At 36.2% G+C, this 20,731-nt stretch overlaps 2 protein-coding genes across 2 annotated transcripts in view; one reads left to right on the forward strand and one right to left on the reverse strand.

Moving 5' to 3' along the window:
- Nucleotides 1-940: 940 nt before the first annotated feature.
- CLEC9A (C-type lectin domain containing 9A) lies at nt 941-16,565 on the forward strand. The gene is made up of 6 exons (XM_039222311.1): nt 941-1,460; nt 3,390-3,470; nt 11,038-11,184; nt 13,201-13,352; nt 14,733-14,854; nt 15,953-16,565. The coding sequence occupies exons 1-6, from the start codon at nt 1,370-1,372 to the stop codon at nt 16,083-16,085; spliced, it is 726 nt and encodes a 241-aa protein (XP_039078242.1). The 5' UTR covers nt 941-1,369; the 3' UTR covers nt 16,086-16,565.
- Nucleotides 16,566-18,671: 2,106 nt separating this feature from the next.
- The window catches only part of CLEC1A (C-type lectin domain family 1 member A), a 36,331-nt gene continuing 34,271 nt past the window's right edge, over nt 18,672-20,731 (reverse strand). The window contains exon 8 of the transcript XR_005526458.1: nt 18,672-18,846. The gene's annotated coding sequence lies outside the window, so the exon portion shown is untranslated. The remainder of the gene's footprint in view (nt 18,847-20,731) is intronic.

Here is a 20,731-nt window from a genome sequence, read left to right on the forward strand (position 1 = left end):
TCCTGACATTAGTCTTAATGCACATTTGGTATGCTATGGCTTCTTCCTCTTTTGTTTCTTCAAGATAGAAATCACTACATTAGAAAGGCTACAGAGAGTTAAGTGACATTATTTTTCAGATCAGAATCTCAAGTCACATGAAAACCATTTGAAATATTTAGAGAATTTGCTGGATAGTATCCATTTACCTCTTGAGATCCTCTCAGCCCCACTTTGTCCATTAATCCTTTCCCCAAACAGTGTCTTTATTCAATGCCTTTATATTACTCTTTGAATATGCCATTTGTTTTCTTCTGTTACACAGATCAATGGTTGAGGCAGGGAGACACTGAAACAAAAAGGGACATTGCACTTTTGCAGATTGTTGAGATTTGCAAACCATAAATTACTAAGAAATGACCTTTGGCCATAAGGACAAATGGCCAAGATGTGAATGGTGATTAAAATATCAAGTTTCTTAATGTCAATGCTATAGTCACAGGATGTGACAGAAGTGGCCATCTATCCACTAAATAATTCATGCCCCCCATATAGAGAGAAGTTGTCATAAAAATTTCCCGAGCCAGGCAAAAATTACATTTATTGAGCCCAACCTTTTAGATCCAAACACAAGTATTACGTTAGTGGATGTAGATATGCTATGTGTAGGTTATGGCCTTTCAAATAGATGTGGATTTGCCGTTTTCTCTTTTCCTTTCCTAGGGACTCCAGTGTATCACAAGATAGAAGAAGCCTGGGTCCTTAGGGGGAGGAAATTGACCCGACTAACCAGGATTACTCTAGCTAAATTGTTACGTGAGCAAGAAATAATCTTTATTGTAGTAAACAACTGAATTTTTTTGACTCACTTGTCACTACATTACCCTAACTAATACAATGAGTAAATTTCTTTTAGGGGTGAAATCTCTTTTTGCTTTTTTGTTTTAAGGATACACAGTGATCCACCGCTCCTCACATCCTGGTTTGTCCAACGCGAGCTAACCTTGGATCTTTGTTCCCTCAGTCATCCACATGCATCCTATACCAAATACAAGTGTGTTGTTTGCACTTCTATTCTTTTCATCTTGACAATACCTTACTGCTATCACCTTCAATGTCTGCTGTGCTTTCAAAACCAGAGCAATAACCTATTCTACTGTTGGCCCTTTCAAGTTCAGGTCCTTTCTCATTTCCTTCCTTCTTTGGCTTCAACTTCATAAACTTCTACTTTCTAGATGAAGATGCATCTATTCTATTCCTTAAACCCCAACAAAATTTCCCACCAGTGTGAGAAGTAGCCAATTTCAGTTCTTTCACCAACCTGCTCCTGCCACACGAGGAAGACTCGGCTTCTCCTGGCGACTGCCTTACCTATCACAGCATCTCAGACATGCAGGAAGAAGAGACATACGCCTCACTTCACTGGGATGATCCAACACCAAACCCTTACCAGAAACATCTATCTTCCACTAAATATTCAGGTAACCAGTTCTGACTATTTAGTCCAATACTTTGCCATTTATGTTTGGTTTCCTGTTCTGTGATGAGCCCAAGTTGATTTTTCTAGTGAGGTTACCCACATATGTGTATGATAATGGGTGATATGTTAACATTAATAATGAAGTGATATGGAAGCGTAAGTAAAGGGGCAAAAGGAAGAGAGCAATGGATTTGACAAATATGTAGTAACCTTTTTCCTTCTCTCTTGCTGGAAAGATAAAGAATTAATTCCTGGATTTGGAAGATAAATGAAAGCAATCACATATTTTTTATTAGTTTAGTTCCTGCATAAAATACCCTGGAAGTTACCTGACAAATACTAAAACATAAAGAGAAAACAGGTTGAAAAACTGGCAAAATCATATCAGCCTGGAGTTGTCCGCTCCAGTGATCAGTGCTGGTATTATTATTTAACATTTGTATTAGTGTCTTATTATTTTGATAATAAACTAACATGGACCAAGGGGTTATATACAATACAAATTTATTATCTTTACAGTTCTAAAGAGCAGAGGTTCAAAATTGGTTTCACTGGGCAATTGGCAGGGGTGTTGCTCCGTTGAGGGGCTTTGGGGAGAATCCATCCCCTTATGTTTTCCAATTTCTAGAGCAGCATTTCTCAATTTACTTGGCGCATGGCCTTTTTCTCCATTTACAAAGCCAGCAGTGTGATGCCTTCGAGTGTTTTTCTGTTTCCATTGTTATATAGGACCCTGACACCCAACCTCCCATTTATAAAGGCCCAGATAAAACAGGATAAAGTCCCCATCCCAAGATCCTTCACTTAATTACACTTTAAAGTCTCTTTTACCACAAAAGGTAATATCTCCAGGTTCTAAGGAGCAGGACATGGGCATTTGGGGCAGTGCATTATTCAGTGTACCACATAATCCAAAGATAACTTTTATTTTTTCTCTGACTAGTGTTAAGAATTTGGCAAATCATACATTCTTCATTTTTCCTTCCTGAATAGATATGCAAAATTACCTGGGGGGTGAGAGGGGAGTGTTCCTTATTCAAAACTGTATGATTTAAAAGAAATATCTCTGGGGGTGCCTGGGTGGCTCAGTTAGTTAAGTGTCTGACTCTTGATTTCAGCTCAGGTCATGATCTCAGAGTTTATGGGATCAGCTCCACATCAGACTCCATGCAGAGCCTGCTTGGGATTCTATCTCCTTCTCTCTCTGCCCCTCCCCTGCTTGTGTTCTTTTCTCTCAAAATAAATAAATAAACATTAAAAAAAATAAAAGAGGGGCTCCTGGGTGGCTCAGTTGGTTAAGTGTCTGACTTCCGCTCAGGTCATGATCTCGTGGTCCATGAATTTGAGCCCTGTGTCGGGCTCTGTGCTGACGGCTCAGAGCCTGGAGCTTGCTTCGGATTCTGTGTCTCCCTCGCTTTCTGTCCCTTCCCCACTCATGATCTGTTTCTGTTTCTCTCTCTCTCTCTCCTTCTCTCAAAAACAAATAAACATTAAAAAAAAATTTTTTAATAAAAGACATATCTTTGAACCAATCTTGTTCAAGTGGGACTGGAAAGAGATGAGGAGACGCAACCTATATCTCTGCTTTCAGAAATGAAAGCTAACTACCATGTTTGCTATAATCTCTAAAAGATTGCTGGAAGAGAAAACTAGAAAACTAGTTAGTAAGATTGCAGCATCATATAAGGATAAGAGAAGTATGTTATTTAACCTACTGGACTTGACATTTTTCCAAATCAAATGTGGTCCAGCTTCCAACTTGGAGTTCCAAAAGTTTGGAGTGTGTTTTTCCTGTTACCAGTCTCCAGGACTTCAAGGATTCTCTACTAAGAATGCAAATGCTTTCTTTCACTCAGACTAGTCTTAGCCTGGCCCGTCTCTTTCATCTACTTTCTCTAACTCAGTATCATTGGTCATATTCCTTGTTTAGGAACGTGGTATCTTGTGGTGGTGATTTCATGTGTTTTCTGCGTGGGCTCAGTAACAACCTCTATTTTCCTGGGCATCAAGTGTAAGTACAAAAGAATATCTTCAAAATTATCTCTCTTTATATATAGTACATATACTTTATATATAATTATGCATTATAAACATACATATGTACATATATACTGCATGTATCTTTAAATACAGTTCTATATATCATTATAAATAAAATATCATAATTTATAAATAAATGAATTACAAATCTGTAAATGCATCTAAGTGATGTAAAATAATGGCTTCTTTGTTTAAGTTATGGGACATTTATATAACTCTCTAAGCATTTGGATGTCACTAGTAACTTTCAATGCTCATCTGCATGTTGTTTAACTCAATTCTAATGTCATATGTGTCTTCGGGGAAAATAACACAAATAATTACTTATATTATGATTCAATTTGTAAATTTTATTAGCATGCCAAAGGGTGCAGTTTGAAAGATTTCAGTATAATGCTCCTTCTTTTCTAAATATGCATGTATTCTAAACTTAACTGTATGCAGATTATTTGAGTAAGAGTTTTTCATTTTATATTAGGCAAGTATAATTTAGTAAGTTTATATATAGATATATAGTAAGATATATAGACATATTGTTACAGTTAGTAAGTTTAATGCAATTCTGAACACTTTATTTGGGTCATATTTAATCACGTTTCTTTAGTACAAATTTAAGACATGTTTTCATATCTGGCAAGTGAAACTTTTATAAAATATAATAATTACAGAGCTAAAGATTGCAAAAAACAACCAAAAAACAACCAAAAACTGTATTATCACTCATGCTTGCACTAAGAAGTATGTATACAGAGATAAAGTTTATTGTCCAGATAATTCTTCCTTTTTGTATGCTCTGGAAAATCATTTCCTTATCTAGGAGACATTAGCTGGTGAGGGAAAATCATGAGTTCTAGAATGAAGAAGAGATGGGTTCATATTTGCTTCCACAAAGTACAAGAAACTTGATCTTGTTCATGTTAGCTATGAAGTTATTTTTGTGATTGTTCTTAGAAGATCGTTTTAAGAATTACTAGAAGCCCAACAAATAATTGTTGCCTTGTCTATCACTTCTAAAGAAATTTCACAACAAATGTGAGCACTTCCAGAAAGCCTTTGTTATCTCACTCTATGTTCTCTTTGGGTATCACATAAAAACATTATTTAAATCGAATGCAAGTCTATTTTTTTAGGAGATGCACATTTAAATATATATTTATCAAACAGACACACTGGAAATAGACTGAAGAGATAAAAGAGAACTAACAGATAAGTAAATTAACATCTAATAACTCAGTTTCTTCTGTAGAAACTGGTCACCTAGAATGGAATATTGTCAAGCTCCGTTTCGACGACAGTACAAGAATTCATACACCAAGTAACACTGGAAGTAACTAAAAATGAGGTCAGGAAAGTAAGATAAATGGTGACAACATCAGTGATTATTGTTTGTTGTTTTTTTAATGCTGTTATCCCATGGATATAGTCTATATTAAACAACTTTTTTAACTCCCAAAACAAAAATTCTGGGAAGAAAATATTTCCATGAGGATAAAGGGAAGCTAGCTAGAAAATAAAGTATCTAACACTTTCAGTAATTTCTGGAAAATGCTTATAAATAAGTTTTGGTGTTCTTTTGTGTTAATAGCTACAAATATCTACTTTTAAAACTTAAAAATCACTATACAAATGTAAAATATTTTTACAATCGGTTTTTGTTCACATATAGTGGCTTTTATTTTTTTTCTACCAATATTGTCATTTGCCAAGATCATCTTTTACATTCTCAAAACACTCTTAGGGCTTTTATTTCTTATTTATTTATTTATTTATTTTTAATTTTTTTACCATTTATTCATTTTTGAGAGACAGAGTGTGAGGGAGGGATGGGCTGAAAGGGAGGGAGACACAGAATCCGAAGCAGGCTTCAGGCTCTGAGCTTGACAGGGGGCTCGAACTCACAGTACCATGAGATCATGACCTGAGCTGAAGTCAGATGCTCAATCGACTGAACCATCCAGGTACCCCCTTAGGGCTTTTATTTAGTAAAGCTAGTTATAGAAACCAAAGTTGAGCTAAACAAGAAGCAGTTTATTTACTTCAAACTTTCTTAACTAATTGCTGTCCTTCTAGTTATAGATTATTTTATAGCCAGTATATTTTGAGTTATAAAAATCATGTTTATTTAAAAAAGATTTTTTTTTAATGTCTTATTTATTTCTAGGAGAGAGAGAGAGAGACAGCGTGAGCAGGGGAGGGTCAGAGAGAGAGGGAGTCACAGACTGAAACAGGCTCCAGGCTCTGAGCTGGCAGTCAGCACAAAGCCCAAAGCAGGGCACGAACCCACGAACCGAGAGATCATGACCTAAGCGAAAGTCGGACGCTCAACAGACTAAGCCACCCAGGCGCCCCTAAAAAAGATTTTTTAATGTGTATTTATTTTTGAGAGAGTGAGAGAGAGACTGCAAGTGAGGGAGGGGCAGAGAGAGAGAGAGAGAGAGGGAGAGAGAGATTCTGAAACAGGCTCCAGGATCTGAGCTGTGGGGCTCAAACCCATGAACCTGGAGATCATGACCTAAGCCAAAGTCAGAAGCCCAATTGACTGAGCCACAAAGGTGTCCCTTAATCATGTTTAAATTTTAATAATTATCTCCTCTTAATCATGTTCCACTTAATAGAGAATGTTAAATATTCTCTCCATGAAAATTTTCACTGTAAGAAAGAGGTCAATATTAATATCTAAATTTTATATATAAACATATAATATATATAATTTAATATACATATTAGAAATAGGGACATGTTTCTGACAAACAGTAATGAATGAAATCTATATCCTGTTTAAATATGAAAGTAATGCATGGGTTAATTACAGATTTTTCATATATACCATTAAAAATGCATCCATATACATCTGACAGTAAAATAACTGGTAAAATTAATCATTGATATAAAAGGATACACTGTGGTAATTGAAAGAAATCTTCTAGAACTATTGTTATTAATATGAAGATATGGTTACACAATATTTCCCTATGGGAAATGCAGATTTAAAGTCACTTATGGAAAAATACAGTTTTATAAAAATATGTAAAACAGATGCAGTTTTACATGCATATATGGAAAAAAGTTTTAATAGATATAAACTAAATGTTAACAACGGTTATTTAAATGGTAAGTTTAAATGTAAAAGAAGTAATTTCTTGCTTCCTACTGTTTTGTATTTTCTGTTTTTTTCTACCATGACTTATGCTAATTTCGTTCTATTTTAAAAACTCTGTAGTGCAAAATATTTTCTAAAACATCTAATTTTTTGGTTTTTACTCTTCTTTTTCATTTTATTAACTCATCCATTAGGTATATCATATAACATTATATAATTATAAGATATTTTTTATTTGTGGGGCTTTAAAAACATTTGTCTTATATTCCCCCAAATAAATATATTGTTTAATTTTTATTCCTTGCTGTTTGCAAATTGATTAGAAGCCCAACACCAGTAAAGGTACTGTATATTGCTTCCCATTTGGGGGGAATGAAAGGGAAGTCTCATTTCCCTTTCTCCAGTTTTATTACAGTTTTATATAGAAAACCCTTTTCAGATAGTAATAAAGAAAACAGCAATAACCTTGAGAATATATTTAATCTAGAAAAATTCGTCAAAATTCAAAATTTTAAAATAATACTTCAAATTTCCAAAAAAATATTATATTTTTCAATCTCTAAACACGTCATATTGTTAATAGAATAAAATAAATAACATCACTTTCCTACTCCTCACTCTGGTTACATCCGGCCTTTTGCTAAGAAGGAACATAATCCAAGCCACTTGTAGCCTAGACTACTTGAACTACAGATGGACAAGGCATAACCATCCATTGTATATCTAGTCCACACCTCTTGAGCAAAATATAGAAAAGAGGGTAAGATTCCTAGAGAAAGATTAGCATATGCATAATAGTAAACCCAAAAGTAGAAGAGATAGTTCGATAAAAGTAGTATTATTTTAAGACCTACTGGATGAATACTTTCCAAAATTGGTCAAAAACATCAAGTCGTGGGTTCAAGAAATTCTATAAAAACCAAAAGGCATAAAGAAAAGCAACATCCATGTTAAGAAAAATATTTAATAAAATAGGAATAGATAGGTACTTTATTGTATGGTTTTTAAAAATAACTGCCCTAAAAAGCGATTCAGACTTAGAAGGAAGGAAAAACAAAAAAATTATATAAAAGTAATGTAAAAATGGAAGAAAGACTGGCCCTACCAAATACTGAAATAAAATTATAAATCTAAAATAATGAAGGCTGTGTGGTGCTGATATATGAATAGAAAAGCAGATGGATTGAATGTAATTAAAATAATAGAAATATATCCACATGGTTTACTGGAAATTACAGTAAACTAAAGATGGGAATTAAAAGAGGATGGGGACTGGGGCGCCTGGGTGGCTCAGTCAGTTGTGTCCAAACCATGATCTCATGGTTTGTGAGTTTGAGCCCTGCATGGGGCTCTGTGCTGAAGGCTCAGAGCCTGGAGCCTGCTTCAGAGTCTGTGTCTACCTCTCTTTCTCTGGCTTGTCCTTTCCTGGTTTCACTCTCTCTCTCTCTCTCTCTCTCTCTCTCTCTCTCCTCTTAATCCCTCCCCCACTTATGAATGCACATGCCTTCTCTCTCTCAAAATAAATAAGTAAACTTTTTAAAAAAGAGGATGAGGAGGAGTTTCTTTCAGTAAATGATATGAGACCACGTACAATGTAGTCATCTGGGGGGAAAATGCTGAAGTTATATCTTATAAATTCCAACAAAATAAATTCCAGCTACCAAATATATAAAACTGAAATACACTTATAAAAGTATAATATCAGGTGTAAAATTTTTACTAAAAATGACTCAAGAAACAAAACAGGTGAACATAAGGGAAAAGAAGGAAAAATAAGATAAAAACAGAGAGGGAGGCAAATCCTAAGAGACTCTCAAATACAGAGAACAAAATGAGGGTTTGCTGAGGGGGCGTTGGGTGGGGTATGCGCTAAATGAGTGATGGGCATTAAGGATGACACATGTTGGGATAGGCACCGAGTACCATCTGTAGATGATGAATCACTAAATTCTACCCCTGAAACCATTATTACACTATGTGTTAACTAACTTAGATTTAAATAAAATTAAAACTTAAAAAAAAAAAAACGCATCTGATGAATGTGGGACAAACTACCACACGCAAAGTCAAAAGACACACTGGGACAATGTAACTGTAGAAAAGCTACTTTTACCAAAATATAAGTGCACTGAGAGAACCTGTTAAACAAGACTGATTGTTGAAGAAGATTCACAGGACCCAAAATGCCAGTGCTTACAAATGTACAGTTTATTACAAGAAAAGTATACAAGTATACAATTTAACAACCACATTAAAGTATGTATGGGCGCCCGCGTGGCTCAGTTGGTTAAGCATCTGACTTCAGCTCAGGTCATGATCTTGATGTTTGTGGGTTTGAACCCCACATTGGGCTGGGTGCTGACAGCTCAGAGCCTGGAGCCTGCTTTGGATTCTGTGTCTCCATCTTTCTCTGCCCCTCCTGTGCTTGCACTCTGTCTCTCTCTTTCTCTCTCAAAACTAAACATTAAAAAAGAATTAAAAAAAATAAAGATATGTATTACAAGGAAAGGTCCGGAGAGAGGTACAAACAGGTGCCTTGTCTTCCCTCTGTAACTAACTTTTAAACCACAATTCATCTCTTGAGTCAGGAACCACCAATGTGTACACAGAATATTTTGTACCAGGGAGCCCAAAATAGAGTCTTCCTTGGGCATTTTTGTATTTGCTGACCACAGATGCAGATTTCTGTAAGGTAACCAGCTTCAATAGCAGACCGTTCTCAGGATCTCTTCGTAACCAGGGGCAAATCATCAACCATATAGCATCAGTAAACAACGTCAACAACCTAGTAGAATCTGGTCCTCAAATCCTCAGAGTGATGATTATAAAGCTATACTATTAATCAGTATGTCTCCTACCTTGTCCAGAGGTCAATGCCAGGCGGGAACTTTACAGACACTGTCAGCCTGATCCCAGGCCTGTTTGAATGAATTCTCAGCACAATAAGCACCTCATATAAAACAATAAAGAAAAGACTAGAAACTCAATGAAAAAAATATTATATAAATATATCTAATATACAGTTATACACATAATAGAAAAGGAAACACAACTGACATTTATATGTATGAGAAAAAGATTCAACACCAAATGTAAAAAGGGAAATGCAAATTCAAATGATATTGACATACCTTTTGCAATAGAATATATGGAGGGTAATTTGGAAGTATGTAATACAATTTAAATGTACATAAAATTTGACCTAGCAACTTACCTTAAAAACATACATGCATATGTGAAATTATGTATGACTAAGGTTCTTTATTACCATATTTATTTCTGTAATGCCAAAAAATTACAAATAGTTTAAAAGCCAATAGAGAATGACTAACACAAATCATGATATATCCAGACAATGGAATTCGATACAGTTATAATGAAAGAATGAGAAAGCTATTTATATACTTTTATGGAATTATGTCCAAAAATGTCCTTTATAATTACCTTTTTAAAGTTTATTTATTTATTTTAAGAGAGACAGAGACAGCATGAGCAAGAGAGGGGCAGAGAGAGAGGGAGAGAGAAAATCCCAATCAGGCTCCATGCTACCAGCACACAGTCCGATGCAAGGCTCAATCTCATGAACCGTGAGATCATGACCTGAGCTGAAACCAAGAGTCAGGCACTCAAATGATGGAGCCACCCAGGTGCCCCCAAAATATATTTTCAGTGGTACAATAAAAGGTGAAAAACCATATAAACAGATTGTTATCTCCTGTACAAAGGGAAGAGAGGACCTTTTATATTCATTTGCTTGTAAAATTCAGAATATATGTGGAAGAATAAAAAAGAAATTGGTAAACCTGACTTCTCTGGGGGAGTGCAGTTGGGTGTATGAGGATACTGGGTGGTAAGGAGGCTTTTTGCTCTGTATCCTTTGAAGCTTTTGATTCTTGAACAGAGTACATTTTAAACAAGAACTTAATGCCCATTAAAGTCACAAAGATCATCAGTAATCTGTAGCTGTCCTTAACCTGTATGGAAGAATTACTTTGAAATATTTTGTTAGTGTTTTTTGTTTTTTGTTTTTTTTTAAGAATGCTGGGGCGTGGAGGAAGACACTTGTGGGGATGAGCACTGGGTGTTATGTGGAAACTAATTTGTCAACAAACTATTTGTAAAAAAAAATAAATTGTATAAAGCTTGTAAAAAAAAAAAAAAAAAAAAGGAATGCTGGGGTGCCTGGGTGGCTCAGCCGGTTGAGCCTCCGAATTCGGCTCAAGTCATGATCTCATGGTTCGTGTGTTCCAGCCCCACGTTGGGCTCTGTGCTGACAGCTACCTCAGAGCCTGGAGCCTGTCTTCGGATTCTGTGACTCCCTCTCTCTCTGACCCTCCCCTGCTCACACTGTCTCTCTCTCTCTCTCTCTCTCTCAGAAATAAATAAAAAACATTAAAAAAATTTTAAAAAATAAAAGAATGCTTGTTATTGTTTGAAGTGTTCCAGGTGTCCACTATTGCTATGAAACAGCAAGAAAAACTCATCCAACAGGAGAAAGCACTGTTGAATTTCACACGATGGAAGAAAAACCATAATCTTCTGATGAAAGACTGCCAAACCTTGATGCAAAATGCTTTCACTTCAGGTAACTGATATCAAATCAGTTTCCATTGTGCAGATACAAATGCAGACACTGATTCCTTAAAAGGAAACAGCGACACACATTTTGTTCTCTGCAAAACTACAGTCAGAATTTTAAATTAGAAGGGACATAATTTTGATCCACACTTCAGTTCAATCTTATTTATATCTGTCCATAGAATGTGAAAAATACTGAGGTCCCAAGAAATGCAGACTTAAAAACCATACAGTCAAATTTCAAAAGGAAATGTGTAGGATTGGATCAGATTTTTTAAAAAGCAGTATTTGGTGTTTTTCCCAATCGCTCAAATGTATACATGTATCTTTAATTATAGTTCTAAATTCATCAATATATTTAGTTGAGATATCGCTTTGGATTCAAATTTAGATATCTCTTTGAGCAGAAAAATTATTTTAGAAATCAGAGTATTTACCACAGAATTATAACAATGCAGGGTTCACATCTTTTAAAATATTCTATGAAGTTATTTCAGTTTTATCTTTTACATCTCTTACAAGCACTTGTTTTTCAAGTAGGCTCCACACCTAACATGAGGCTTGAATTCACAACACTTGAGATCAAGAGTCTCACTCTGCTGACTGAGCCAGCCAGCCACTCTCCTCTTACAAGCATTTTAAACCTAAAATAGCTTATTTCTATTTGTTTTGTAGCTTGTCAAATACTCTATGGTTACTTAATTGGCATTAATTATCCTTGTAGTGGATACCATTTAAGTAATCACAAATGAGAGAGGTCCAAAAATCTACTATAGCTCTGTCTGACTGAAATTTGTCACATAAATGTTTACAGAATCACTGTGTGCCCAACCATTTTTTAAAATAATTTAGACTTTTACAAGCATAAGTTATACCCGCCTCCGAGCCACCAACCTTGAGACAATGACAATATCCATTTTGAAGACCTACAAATCTAACATGTCCTCCAACCTTTCAATTGCCATTGTCAATGCCACTCAGGCTATAACTTTAACAAGAGACAAGACTCTGATTAGCATAGACTCTAAATGAAGGATATAGAGAAGCTTTAAGTAGGTCAACATTCAGTCCATGGAAACTTGTAATAAGCTATTTGTCACCCTCTGTAGAAGGTCTCTCTCTCTCTAGAAACTAGAGTTCTGGAAATCTTGGTGTCATTGCCTCTATAAAACTCTGCAAGAAACAATCAAGTTTTTGCTTTTCAGTTCTTGTACACTCTTGAGCACACTTCTTTTATGAATACATTCTTTCTTACGATGGGGTTCATAAAACCAATTAAACAATATGGCTTCTTAGTTATATCCAAGTTCTGAAATAAGTTTATTGGGTCACTTAAGTTTTTCTTTAATTTTCCTCACTCACATTTTTAAAAAATCGTTCCTCAAAGTGGGATGAATGAAACATTTTCATGTTTCTTTCTCAGAATTCAAACATCAACTTGAAATGTATTACTCAGCGTGCCTAATGGTCCAGTATATTTCCAATTAGATTGGCCCAGTGAGATTAAGAGACATGAAACAATAAGCAAACAAATGAAGACATAAATAATGTCAACCTAATGATGGGAAATATTTATAAAAATAGAATAATCACCTCACTTATTATAGAAAAGGAGCAACTGGGAAAAGATACTCCAAAGCTAATTTTAAGCTTAAAAAAAAAGTTTACTTATCTCTTTTGAGAGAGAGGGAGAGAGAGAATTCCAAGCAGGCTCGGCCACTTGATACAGGGCTCAAGCCCACAAACGTGAGATCGTGACCTGAGCCAAAACCAAGTGTTGGACGCTTAACCAGCTGAGCCACTCAGGCTCCCCAAAGTTAATTTTATCTTAAACTAGTTCTTACAGACCTGTTGCAGTTGGAAATAATTATATAAATCTCACCAAGGTAAGTACCGTCTCAGATGAACTGCTTGGTTAGAGTACTCAGTTTCATGGGGGTGTGAGACGAAGGGTTCTTTTGAAGAGATGTGCTACTAATATTTTTATGATAAATTTAACCAAGTAAAATGTTTATCTTCAAAGTCCATAACTGCAGCGCTTGTCCAGACAACTGGATTCAGAATGGTGGAAGTTGTTACTATGTCTTTGAACAATGGAAAATCTGGAACACCAGTAAAGAGGACTGTTTGAAGGAGGGCTCTACTCTTCTACAAATAGACAGCAAAGAGGAAATGGTAAACACTATCTCACAGTTTTGTATCATTCTGAAAATACCCTGATATGTTAAAAGAAAGAACTGATACTAATAAGACAGGATTCCTTAATATTCTATAACAGCAGTATATTTGTTGTCCATAATAAAGGTTTAAAAGAGACAATGTGGGAATTGCCAACATTTGTTTTCCCTTTAACTGGACAGACAAAGGAGACTATGTTAGCTGTATGCCCTTTTTTAATAAAAAAAGAGGGGTGGTAAAGGAAATACTATTTCATGACTTGTTAGTCTGCTCCAAGATGTATGCATATTGTAATTGTGTATGTTTCAGATTCATCATTTTCAATGCTGTAGGGAAGTATAACAGCCAATCACAATTTTGTAATTACCAAGAAAAAGCAGAAGTATAAAAAGGGAAGTGATGTCATGAAATGGAGAGGTCTGTGAAAATAAGCATTTGCTAAACGAAATAAATGTTTAATTGACGTTAAGCCTAGTTTACTACCATCTTAACAAACCGGGTTTCCTTGAAATCATTTTACCCATAAATATGTATGTAGTAGAATACATAGTTACACATTTCTGACCTTATTAAAAATATATGCTTGCTATATTCAATATTTAGTTAAAGTTCAATTTTCCAAGAATACTGAGAGAACAATTTAAGGGTACATTAAGGATATGCAGTAAACCAAGGCAACTTGAACTTACTACAATTATAGGCTTACACTATATTTTTCTGTGCAAATTTGGTGACAATCACTAGTAATGTTTTTTCTAACAAAATATCCCTACAGTTAACTTATCTCTGGAATCTTCTAAACTATTTCTCATACTGAAGTATACTGGGAAAGAATGATAGGTGTGGTCTCTGATGTCAAGGATATTTCTACTTTTTCTGATTATGAAGGTTTAATATAACACCTTGTTTCGATTACCTGACAAACTCTGAATCTGTTAAGATTATTTTAATACCAGGTGCTTGGGGCACCTGGATGGCTCAGTCGGTCAAGCGTCCAGCATCAGCTCAGGTCATGATCTCATGATTAATGGGTTTGAGCCCCGCACTGGACTCTGTGCTGACAACTCAGAGTCCGGAGACTGCTTCAGATTCTGTGTCTCCCTCTCTCTCTCTGCCCCTCCCCCACTAGTTCTCTCTCTCTCTCTTTCAAAAATAAATAAATTAAAAAAAAACAGGTGCTTATTTTCCCTATAGTTCTGAAGACCCCATCGATCACATGACAATAAAAAAAAATCTACAAAATGTATCCCTTCTTTTAAAATCATCTTATTCTCTCTCAGGTTAATTTCCATCTAGGCAAAATGCCACACTTTATATTTCATCATAGTTTTATTGTTGTTTTCCCACTAGTTCACTGTCCAGGCTTGTTTCTTCTAGGACTTTATCACTGGCAGCCTGGTGAAGATGAAAAGAAGCAATGATTACTGGGTGGGACTGTCTCAGGATGGTCTCAGCAGGCCTTGGCTTTGGCAAGATGGCTCTGCTCCTCCCGCTGACCTGTAAGTGCTGGAGGGAATTGTTACAAGAAAAATGAGAAACATGCGAGAATTCAGAATTTCATTTTATTTCATACCTCAGATTTTCTCTGGAAGACCTAACCAGCATGACAATTTCGTAGACTTTTTATTGGAATCAAAGATGAGGTCATTTGGGGGCGCCTGGGGGGCTCAGTTGGTTATGCACCCAACTTCGGCTCAGGTAATGATCTCATGATTTGTGAGTTTGAGCCCTGCTTCTGGCTCTGTGCTGACAGCTCAGAGCCTGAAGTCTGCTTCGGATCCTGTGTCTCCCCCTCTCCCACTCATGCTCTGTTTCTCTTTGTCTCAATAAGAAATAAACATTAAAAAAAAAAAAAACACCTGAGGTCATTTAGGAGTAGCTTCAAGGCCTACTGCTATCACCCTCTAGCACATTCGCATCAAAATTAGAGACTCTGAAAGAGCAATATTTATAATTATCATTACATTTCTTGTGTACCATTTAATGGCTCAAGTGCTAAGGGAAAGAGAATACTGTAATTATTAAGCAATTTCCATATTAAAGTTATTAGATAGAAGTAGCGAGATTGGTGAACAGGATTCAACAGATGCCTTAATATTGTAAGAGTTAAGAGTCAAGAAAGAAATCCTAAGTTATAGCCAACTTTTGTGTCTCGATTTTTTTTAATATGAAGGATTTTGATATTATAGTAGCATATTTTAGGACGGTGCCAGAGGAGGATACCATATATATATATGGTATATATATATATATATATATATATATTTTTTTTTTAATGTTTATTTAGTTTTGAGAGACAGAGATAGAGCATGACGGAGGGAGGAGCAGAGAGAGGGGAAGACACAGAATCCAAAGTAGGCTCCGGGCTCTGAGCTGTCAGCACAGAACCCAACGCGGGTCTTGAACTCACGAACATTGAGATCATAACCTGAGCCAAGCCAGACGCTTAACCAACTGAGCCACCCACCCAGGTGCCCCAAGGATACCATATTAAAACAAAACAAAACAAAGAGCTACCGACCTCTCATTAGTTACCCACAAGAACAACACTGTTAGCCCCATGCCTAATGTTAGATTCACTGACTTTGCCTCTCCAGGTCGCCAATACAGACACGCCAGTCAAGTAACCAACTCTGTGGATATCTCAAGGACAAGGTCCTTTCTTCTGCTAACTGCAGCATTTGGAAATATTTTATCTGTGAGAAGTATGCATTAAGATCCTCCGTTTGAACAAAATTGTACTTGCAGTGATCTATTACAACGGTGTGTTGATCAGGCCATTGGAATATCTGCCACAAAATTCCAAAGAGCAAGTGAAGTATGCCTATGTGGGGGCTATGAAACTACCCACCTGGGACTCAAAACCTATCTCTACATTTATCCTTGGCAGTTTTCTTCAATGTTTTCCAGACCTTCAATTGACATTGTGTAAGTTGTCAAGAATAAAACTGACTTAGAGCTACTGAGAACAAAATCCTAAAAACTGAGCACAAACTGAAGAAAACTCATATTCTTGTGCTTTTTTCCCCAAGTACAGAGCAACTATAAACTCCACACAAAAATCTATAAACCCCTGGGGAGGTGATGCATTTCTAGCTGACTGGCTTTTTTTTTTTAATAAATAAGTAAATGTAGGCCTTTAAAGTCTCTGCCTGCCAGATCTTTCTATGCATTTTCTGGGCGTCCAGGCATTCTGCTATTGAACCTGTAGGAGGGTAAGACAGAGATATAGATTCTCAAGTTAGAAAGGTAACAGACAGCTATCTGCTGCCTGTAAGACAATACCCTTTTAGGATTGCAGAATTCTACTGGACCCTTGAACTACCAGCACTTCATATAAGTAGAAAGAGTAGTTAGGATGTCGGTATGAGTGCATCTCCAGTGAAGGACAGCTGTGAACTTCCTTCCTTCCACTCGCTGACTGTCCCTCCTACTCACAGATCAAAGGACTCGGGCTGGGACTCTCAAGGTTAACATTCTAGAACTTTGTTTTTTAATTTTTTAAATTTCAATTCCAGTAGAGTTAACATATGCAGTAGTATTAGTTTCAGGTATAGAATGTAGTGACTCATCAATTCCATACATCATCATGACAAGGGTACTCCTTAATCTTCATCGTCTGTCTAACCCATACCACCCACCCACTTTCCCTCTGATAACCATCAGTCTCCTCTCAATAGTTAAGAGTCTGTTTCTTGGCTTGTCTCTGTTTTTTATTTTCCATTTGTTCATTTGTTTTTTTCTTAAATTCCATATAAAAGTGAAATCATATGGTATTTGTGTTTCTCTACCTTATTCGACTTAGCATTATACTCTCTAACTCCATCCATGTCATCGTACATGACAAGATTTCATTGATTCCTTTTTATGGCTGAATAATATTCCAGTGTGTGTGTGTGTGTGTGTGTGTGTGTGTATGCATAAAACACCTTTATCCATTCATGAATTGATGGACACTTGGGCTGCTTCTATATCTAGGCTATTATAAATAATGCTGCTATAAGCACAGGGGTGCATGTATCCTTTGAATTAGTGTTCTTCTATTTTGGGGATCAATACCTAGTAGTGTGATTATTGGATCATAAGGCATTTCTATTTTTAACTTTTTGAGGAACCTCCGTATTGTTTTTGCAGAGTGGCTGCACCAGTGTGCATTCCTACCAACAGTGCAAGAACGTTCTTTTTGTTCCACATCCTTACCAACATTTATTGTTTCCTGTGTTTTTCATTTTAGCCATTGTGATAGGTGTAAGGTGATATCTCATGGTAGTTTTGATTTGCATTTCCATGATGAAGAGTGATGAGCATCTTTTCATGTCTGGTGGCCATCTGGATGCTTTTCTAGAGAAGTAACACTCCCACACTTTTAACTGTATCTCTCTGGGCCTCAATTTCTTCATTGTAAAATAGTATTAGGACTTACTTTAAAATATTGAGAATTAAATTATTAATATATGTTAATTGCTGCAAATATTGCTTTCCTAAGGTTTGACAATATATCAGTGTTCACTATTATTATCTGGAGTAAATTACCAGTCATCTGTAGGCATCGACGTTATGAGTGTAGTCCAGATAAAAATGACCCTTTTTCCTGCTCGAGTTACAGGAATATTGAGAAGATATAGTTCATATATAAAATGTCAGCAACTGTCTAGACACAATATCTGTTTTAAAGTTAATGGATCTACTCAAATAAATCTATAGACAATCTGAATCATAGGTCTGCAGGCTCCTTGTACATAGACCAAGTCATTCCCAAGACACAGGATACGGAAGTATCTTGTGATCTACAGGAAAGAAAAACTCATTAATTATTACTGCATTACTTTTGTTTGCCATCCTTAGAATAACTTACCACACAGTAGATTCTCATCAAATACCTGCTAAGTTCAATATAATTTTATTTCATTTTTTCATTTTTCACAAGAAGTAGCTGAGCTACATTAGATTCTCATCTTTCTTTACAATAAAGATACCGCTTTAATAAAGTAAAACAAAACAAACCCACTGAGGCAGTGGAGATCACTTAAATGAACCTAGAAGTCTATTGTAAAAAGTGACCTCCAAAGGTTAAGGTCTTTTAAGGATGGGGAGAGCATGTTTTCATGTTTTGTTTTTAATTTTTTTTAATGTTTATTTATTTTTGAGAGTATGGGGCAGAGAGAGAGGGAAGCACAAGATCTGAAGTGGGCTCCGGGCTCTGAGCCGTCATCATAGAGCCGATGTGGGGCTTGAACTCATAAACTATGAGATCATGACCTGAGCCGAAGTCAGACGCTCAACCAACGGAGCCACCCAGGAGCCCCTGTTTGTTTGTTTTTTTTTAAATTTACCCTGGACCTGGAGTTTAAATCGTGGGCCTTTCCATAAGAGGGATTTTTCCCTAATTTTCTGCTGAACGTAGAAAAGGAAAATAGCACAGAAAACACAGTGTAAGTTGAGTCCTGTGTTTGGTCGTCACAGCTGACAGCTGGCAGCTGAATATAATAACCTGGAATGAACGAGAAACAATAACAATTTGGCTGATTGTCTTCAAGATTCTGCAGAGTATTGTCATGGTACTGTTTGTAGAGAAAGGGTAGGAAGCATTTAATAACTCTTTTAGGAAAAAGTACAATGAAGCAAAAGGCAAACATCCTTCAGCCGATGTCACTCCATCGATATGTGATGCAGTATTTACAAACCAGAATCTTATCTACGGCGCAGCTGGTATGAGAACCTATAAATCTCTCCAGTGGCAATACTGCTTTTCACATAGATATTAAGGGTAGAATTTTTTTTTCTTTCAGGTTGCTTTTGGCCCAGAGTATCAAAGTCTTTTTCCAGGCACTGGTAAAGGATTGGGCCCTGGCACAGAGATAACAAGTTTTATATGTTAGTCCCACTAATACTAAATTGGATATCTTTCATCCATCTCATTGAAACCAAGTTAGCCTTAAGAAAAAAGAGGAAAGAAAACATAAAACCCACCCTGTCCTATAAATGTAAAGAAGCTTTGTGATATGCTATGGGTAACGTACAATAAGTGTGTAAAAAGAAAAACATTAGGATAGTGATATTGATAGAATAATACTATTAGATCCTAAAAATTTATTCATACAATGAACCTGTAAAAAGGTTATGTTAACTTTTACATAAGATAATGATTTTTTTGTATTCTTTGAAAATGGTGAGAATCCTTTTACAAAATATTTAATTCTCCAAATATTAAGGCCAAACCTAAGACAATCTACTAGACCCTTCTACATATTTCATAAGCGCTTATGTCTCCAGTGTAAAAGCTCCCCTTCCTTACACTTCTCACTCTTCCTGCTATTTCAGCGCCCATGATCTGTTTCCTGTTGATAAGTTTTAAGAGCTGCTTCAATATCCTCAGGAAAAGAAATAGCTCATTGTGTACCCTGGGGAACTCAGATCTACCAGGAAAGGCTATGTTCCTCATTTGACTTTTCCTGCAATTTCTTCAGACTTAACAAAACACACAAGAGCGTGGAAGAGAAAGGTCTTCCCAAGCCAAAAATTCATTCATGGGGTGCTACTTTCTGTGGTTACCCATGGAAACAGGTCCTGGCAAATCTTATTTTCAAGTTCGTGTCATGATTCATGATTATTCTCAATTATTTTCTTTTCCTATTCTTCTTTTTTCTTTCTTTCTTTCTTTCTTTCTTTCTTTCTTTCTTTCTTTCTTCCTTTCTTTGAGAGAAAGAGAGAGGATTCCAAGAAGGCTACATTCTTAGCAGGGAACCCGACACCAGGCTCTATCTCACAAACCATGAGATGGTGACCTGAACCGAAATTGAGAGTCCAATGCTTAACCAACTGAGCTACCCAGGAGCCCCCACTTCCTATTCTTAAATTAAAAAAAGAATTGTGGAGGGGCGCCTGGGTGGCTTAGTCAGTTAAGCGTCCGACTTTCGCTTAGGTCATGATCTCGCAGTTCGTGGGTTCGAGCCCCGCATCGGGCTGTGTGCTGACTGCCAGCTCAGAGCCTGGAGGCTGTTTCGGAGTCTGTCACTCTCTCTCTCTCTGACCCTCCCTTGCCCACGCTGTCTCTCTCTCTCTCTCCTAGAAATAAATAAAACATTAAAAAAAAAAAGAATTGTGGAGAAAATGTGCCATACTATTTTTCTGCTCTTTTGAAACATCTGCTCATATTGTGATCAGTGTTGTGAGTTTTGTGATACAGCTGATGAGGATGGAGGGCAAATACGGAGAGAGATGAGATTAGAATATGGTTAAGAAATCAGGTTAAGAATAACAAGAATGTCAAATAAATGCTATTTTTTTTCCTTCTTCACTATCTAAAGTGACATGTTCCCTTAGGTTGCAGATTTGAAGGGAGAACACTTTTCAATGCCCACTTTCCAGGCAGCTAG

This window comes from Hyaena hyaena, unplaced genomic scaffold (genome assembly GCF_003009895.1).
Source record: "Hyaena hyaena isolate Hyena2069 unplaced genomic scaffold, ASM300989v1 scaffold_1107, whole genome shotgun sequence".
NCBI classification, from domain to species: Eukaryota; Metazoa; Chordata; class Mammalia; order Carnivora; family Hyaenidae; genus Hyaena; species Hyaena hyaena.

What these genes read in the sequence shown, in the direction of transcription:
- CLEC9A (XM_039222311.1), top strand. Translation starts at nt 1,370, where the DNA reads ATGCAGGAAGAAGAGACATACGCCTCACTTCACTGGGATGATCCAACA. An exon ending in ATCTTCCACTAAATATTCAG is followed by an intron (nt 1,461 to 3,389) that starts GTAACCAGTTCT and finishes TTCCTTGTTTAG; the next exon opens with GAACGTGGTATCTTGTGGTG. An exon ending in GCAAAATGCTTTCACTTCAG is followed by an intron (nt 11,185 to 13,200) that starts GTAACTGATATC and finishes TTATCTTCAAAG; the next exon opens with TCCATAACTGCAGCGCTTGT.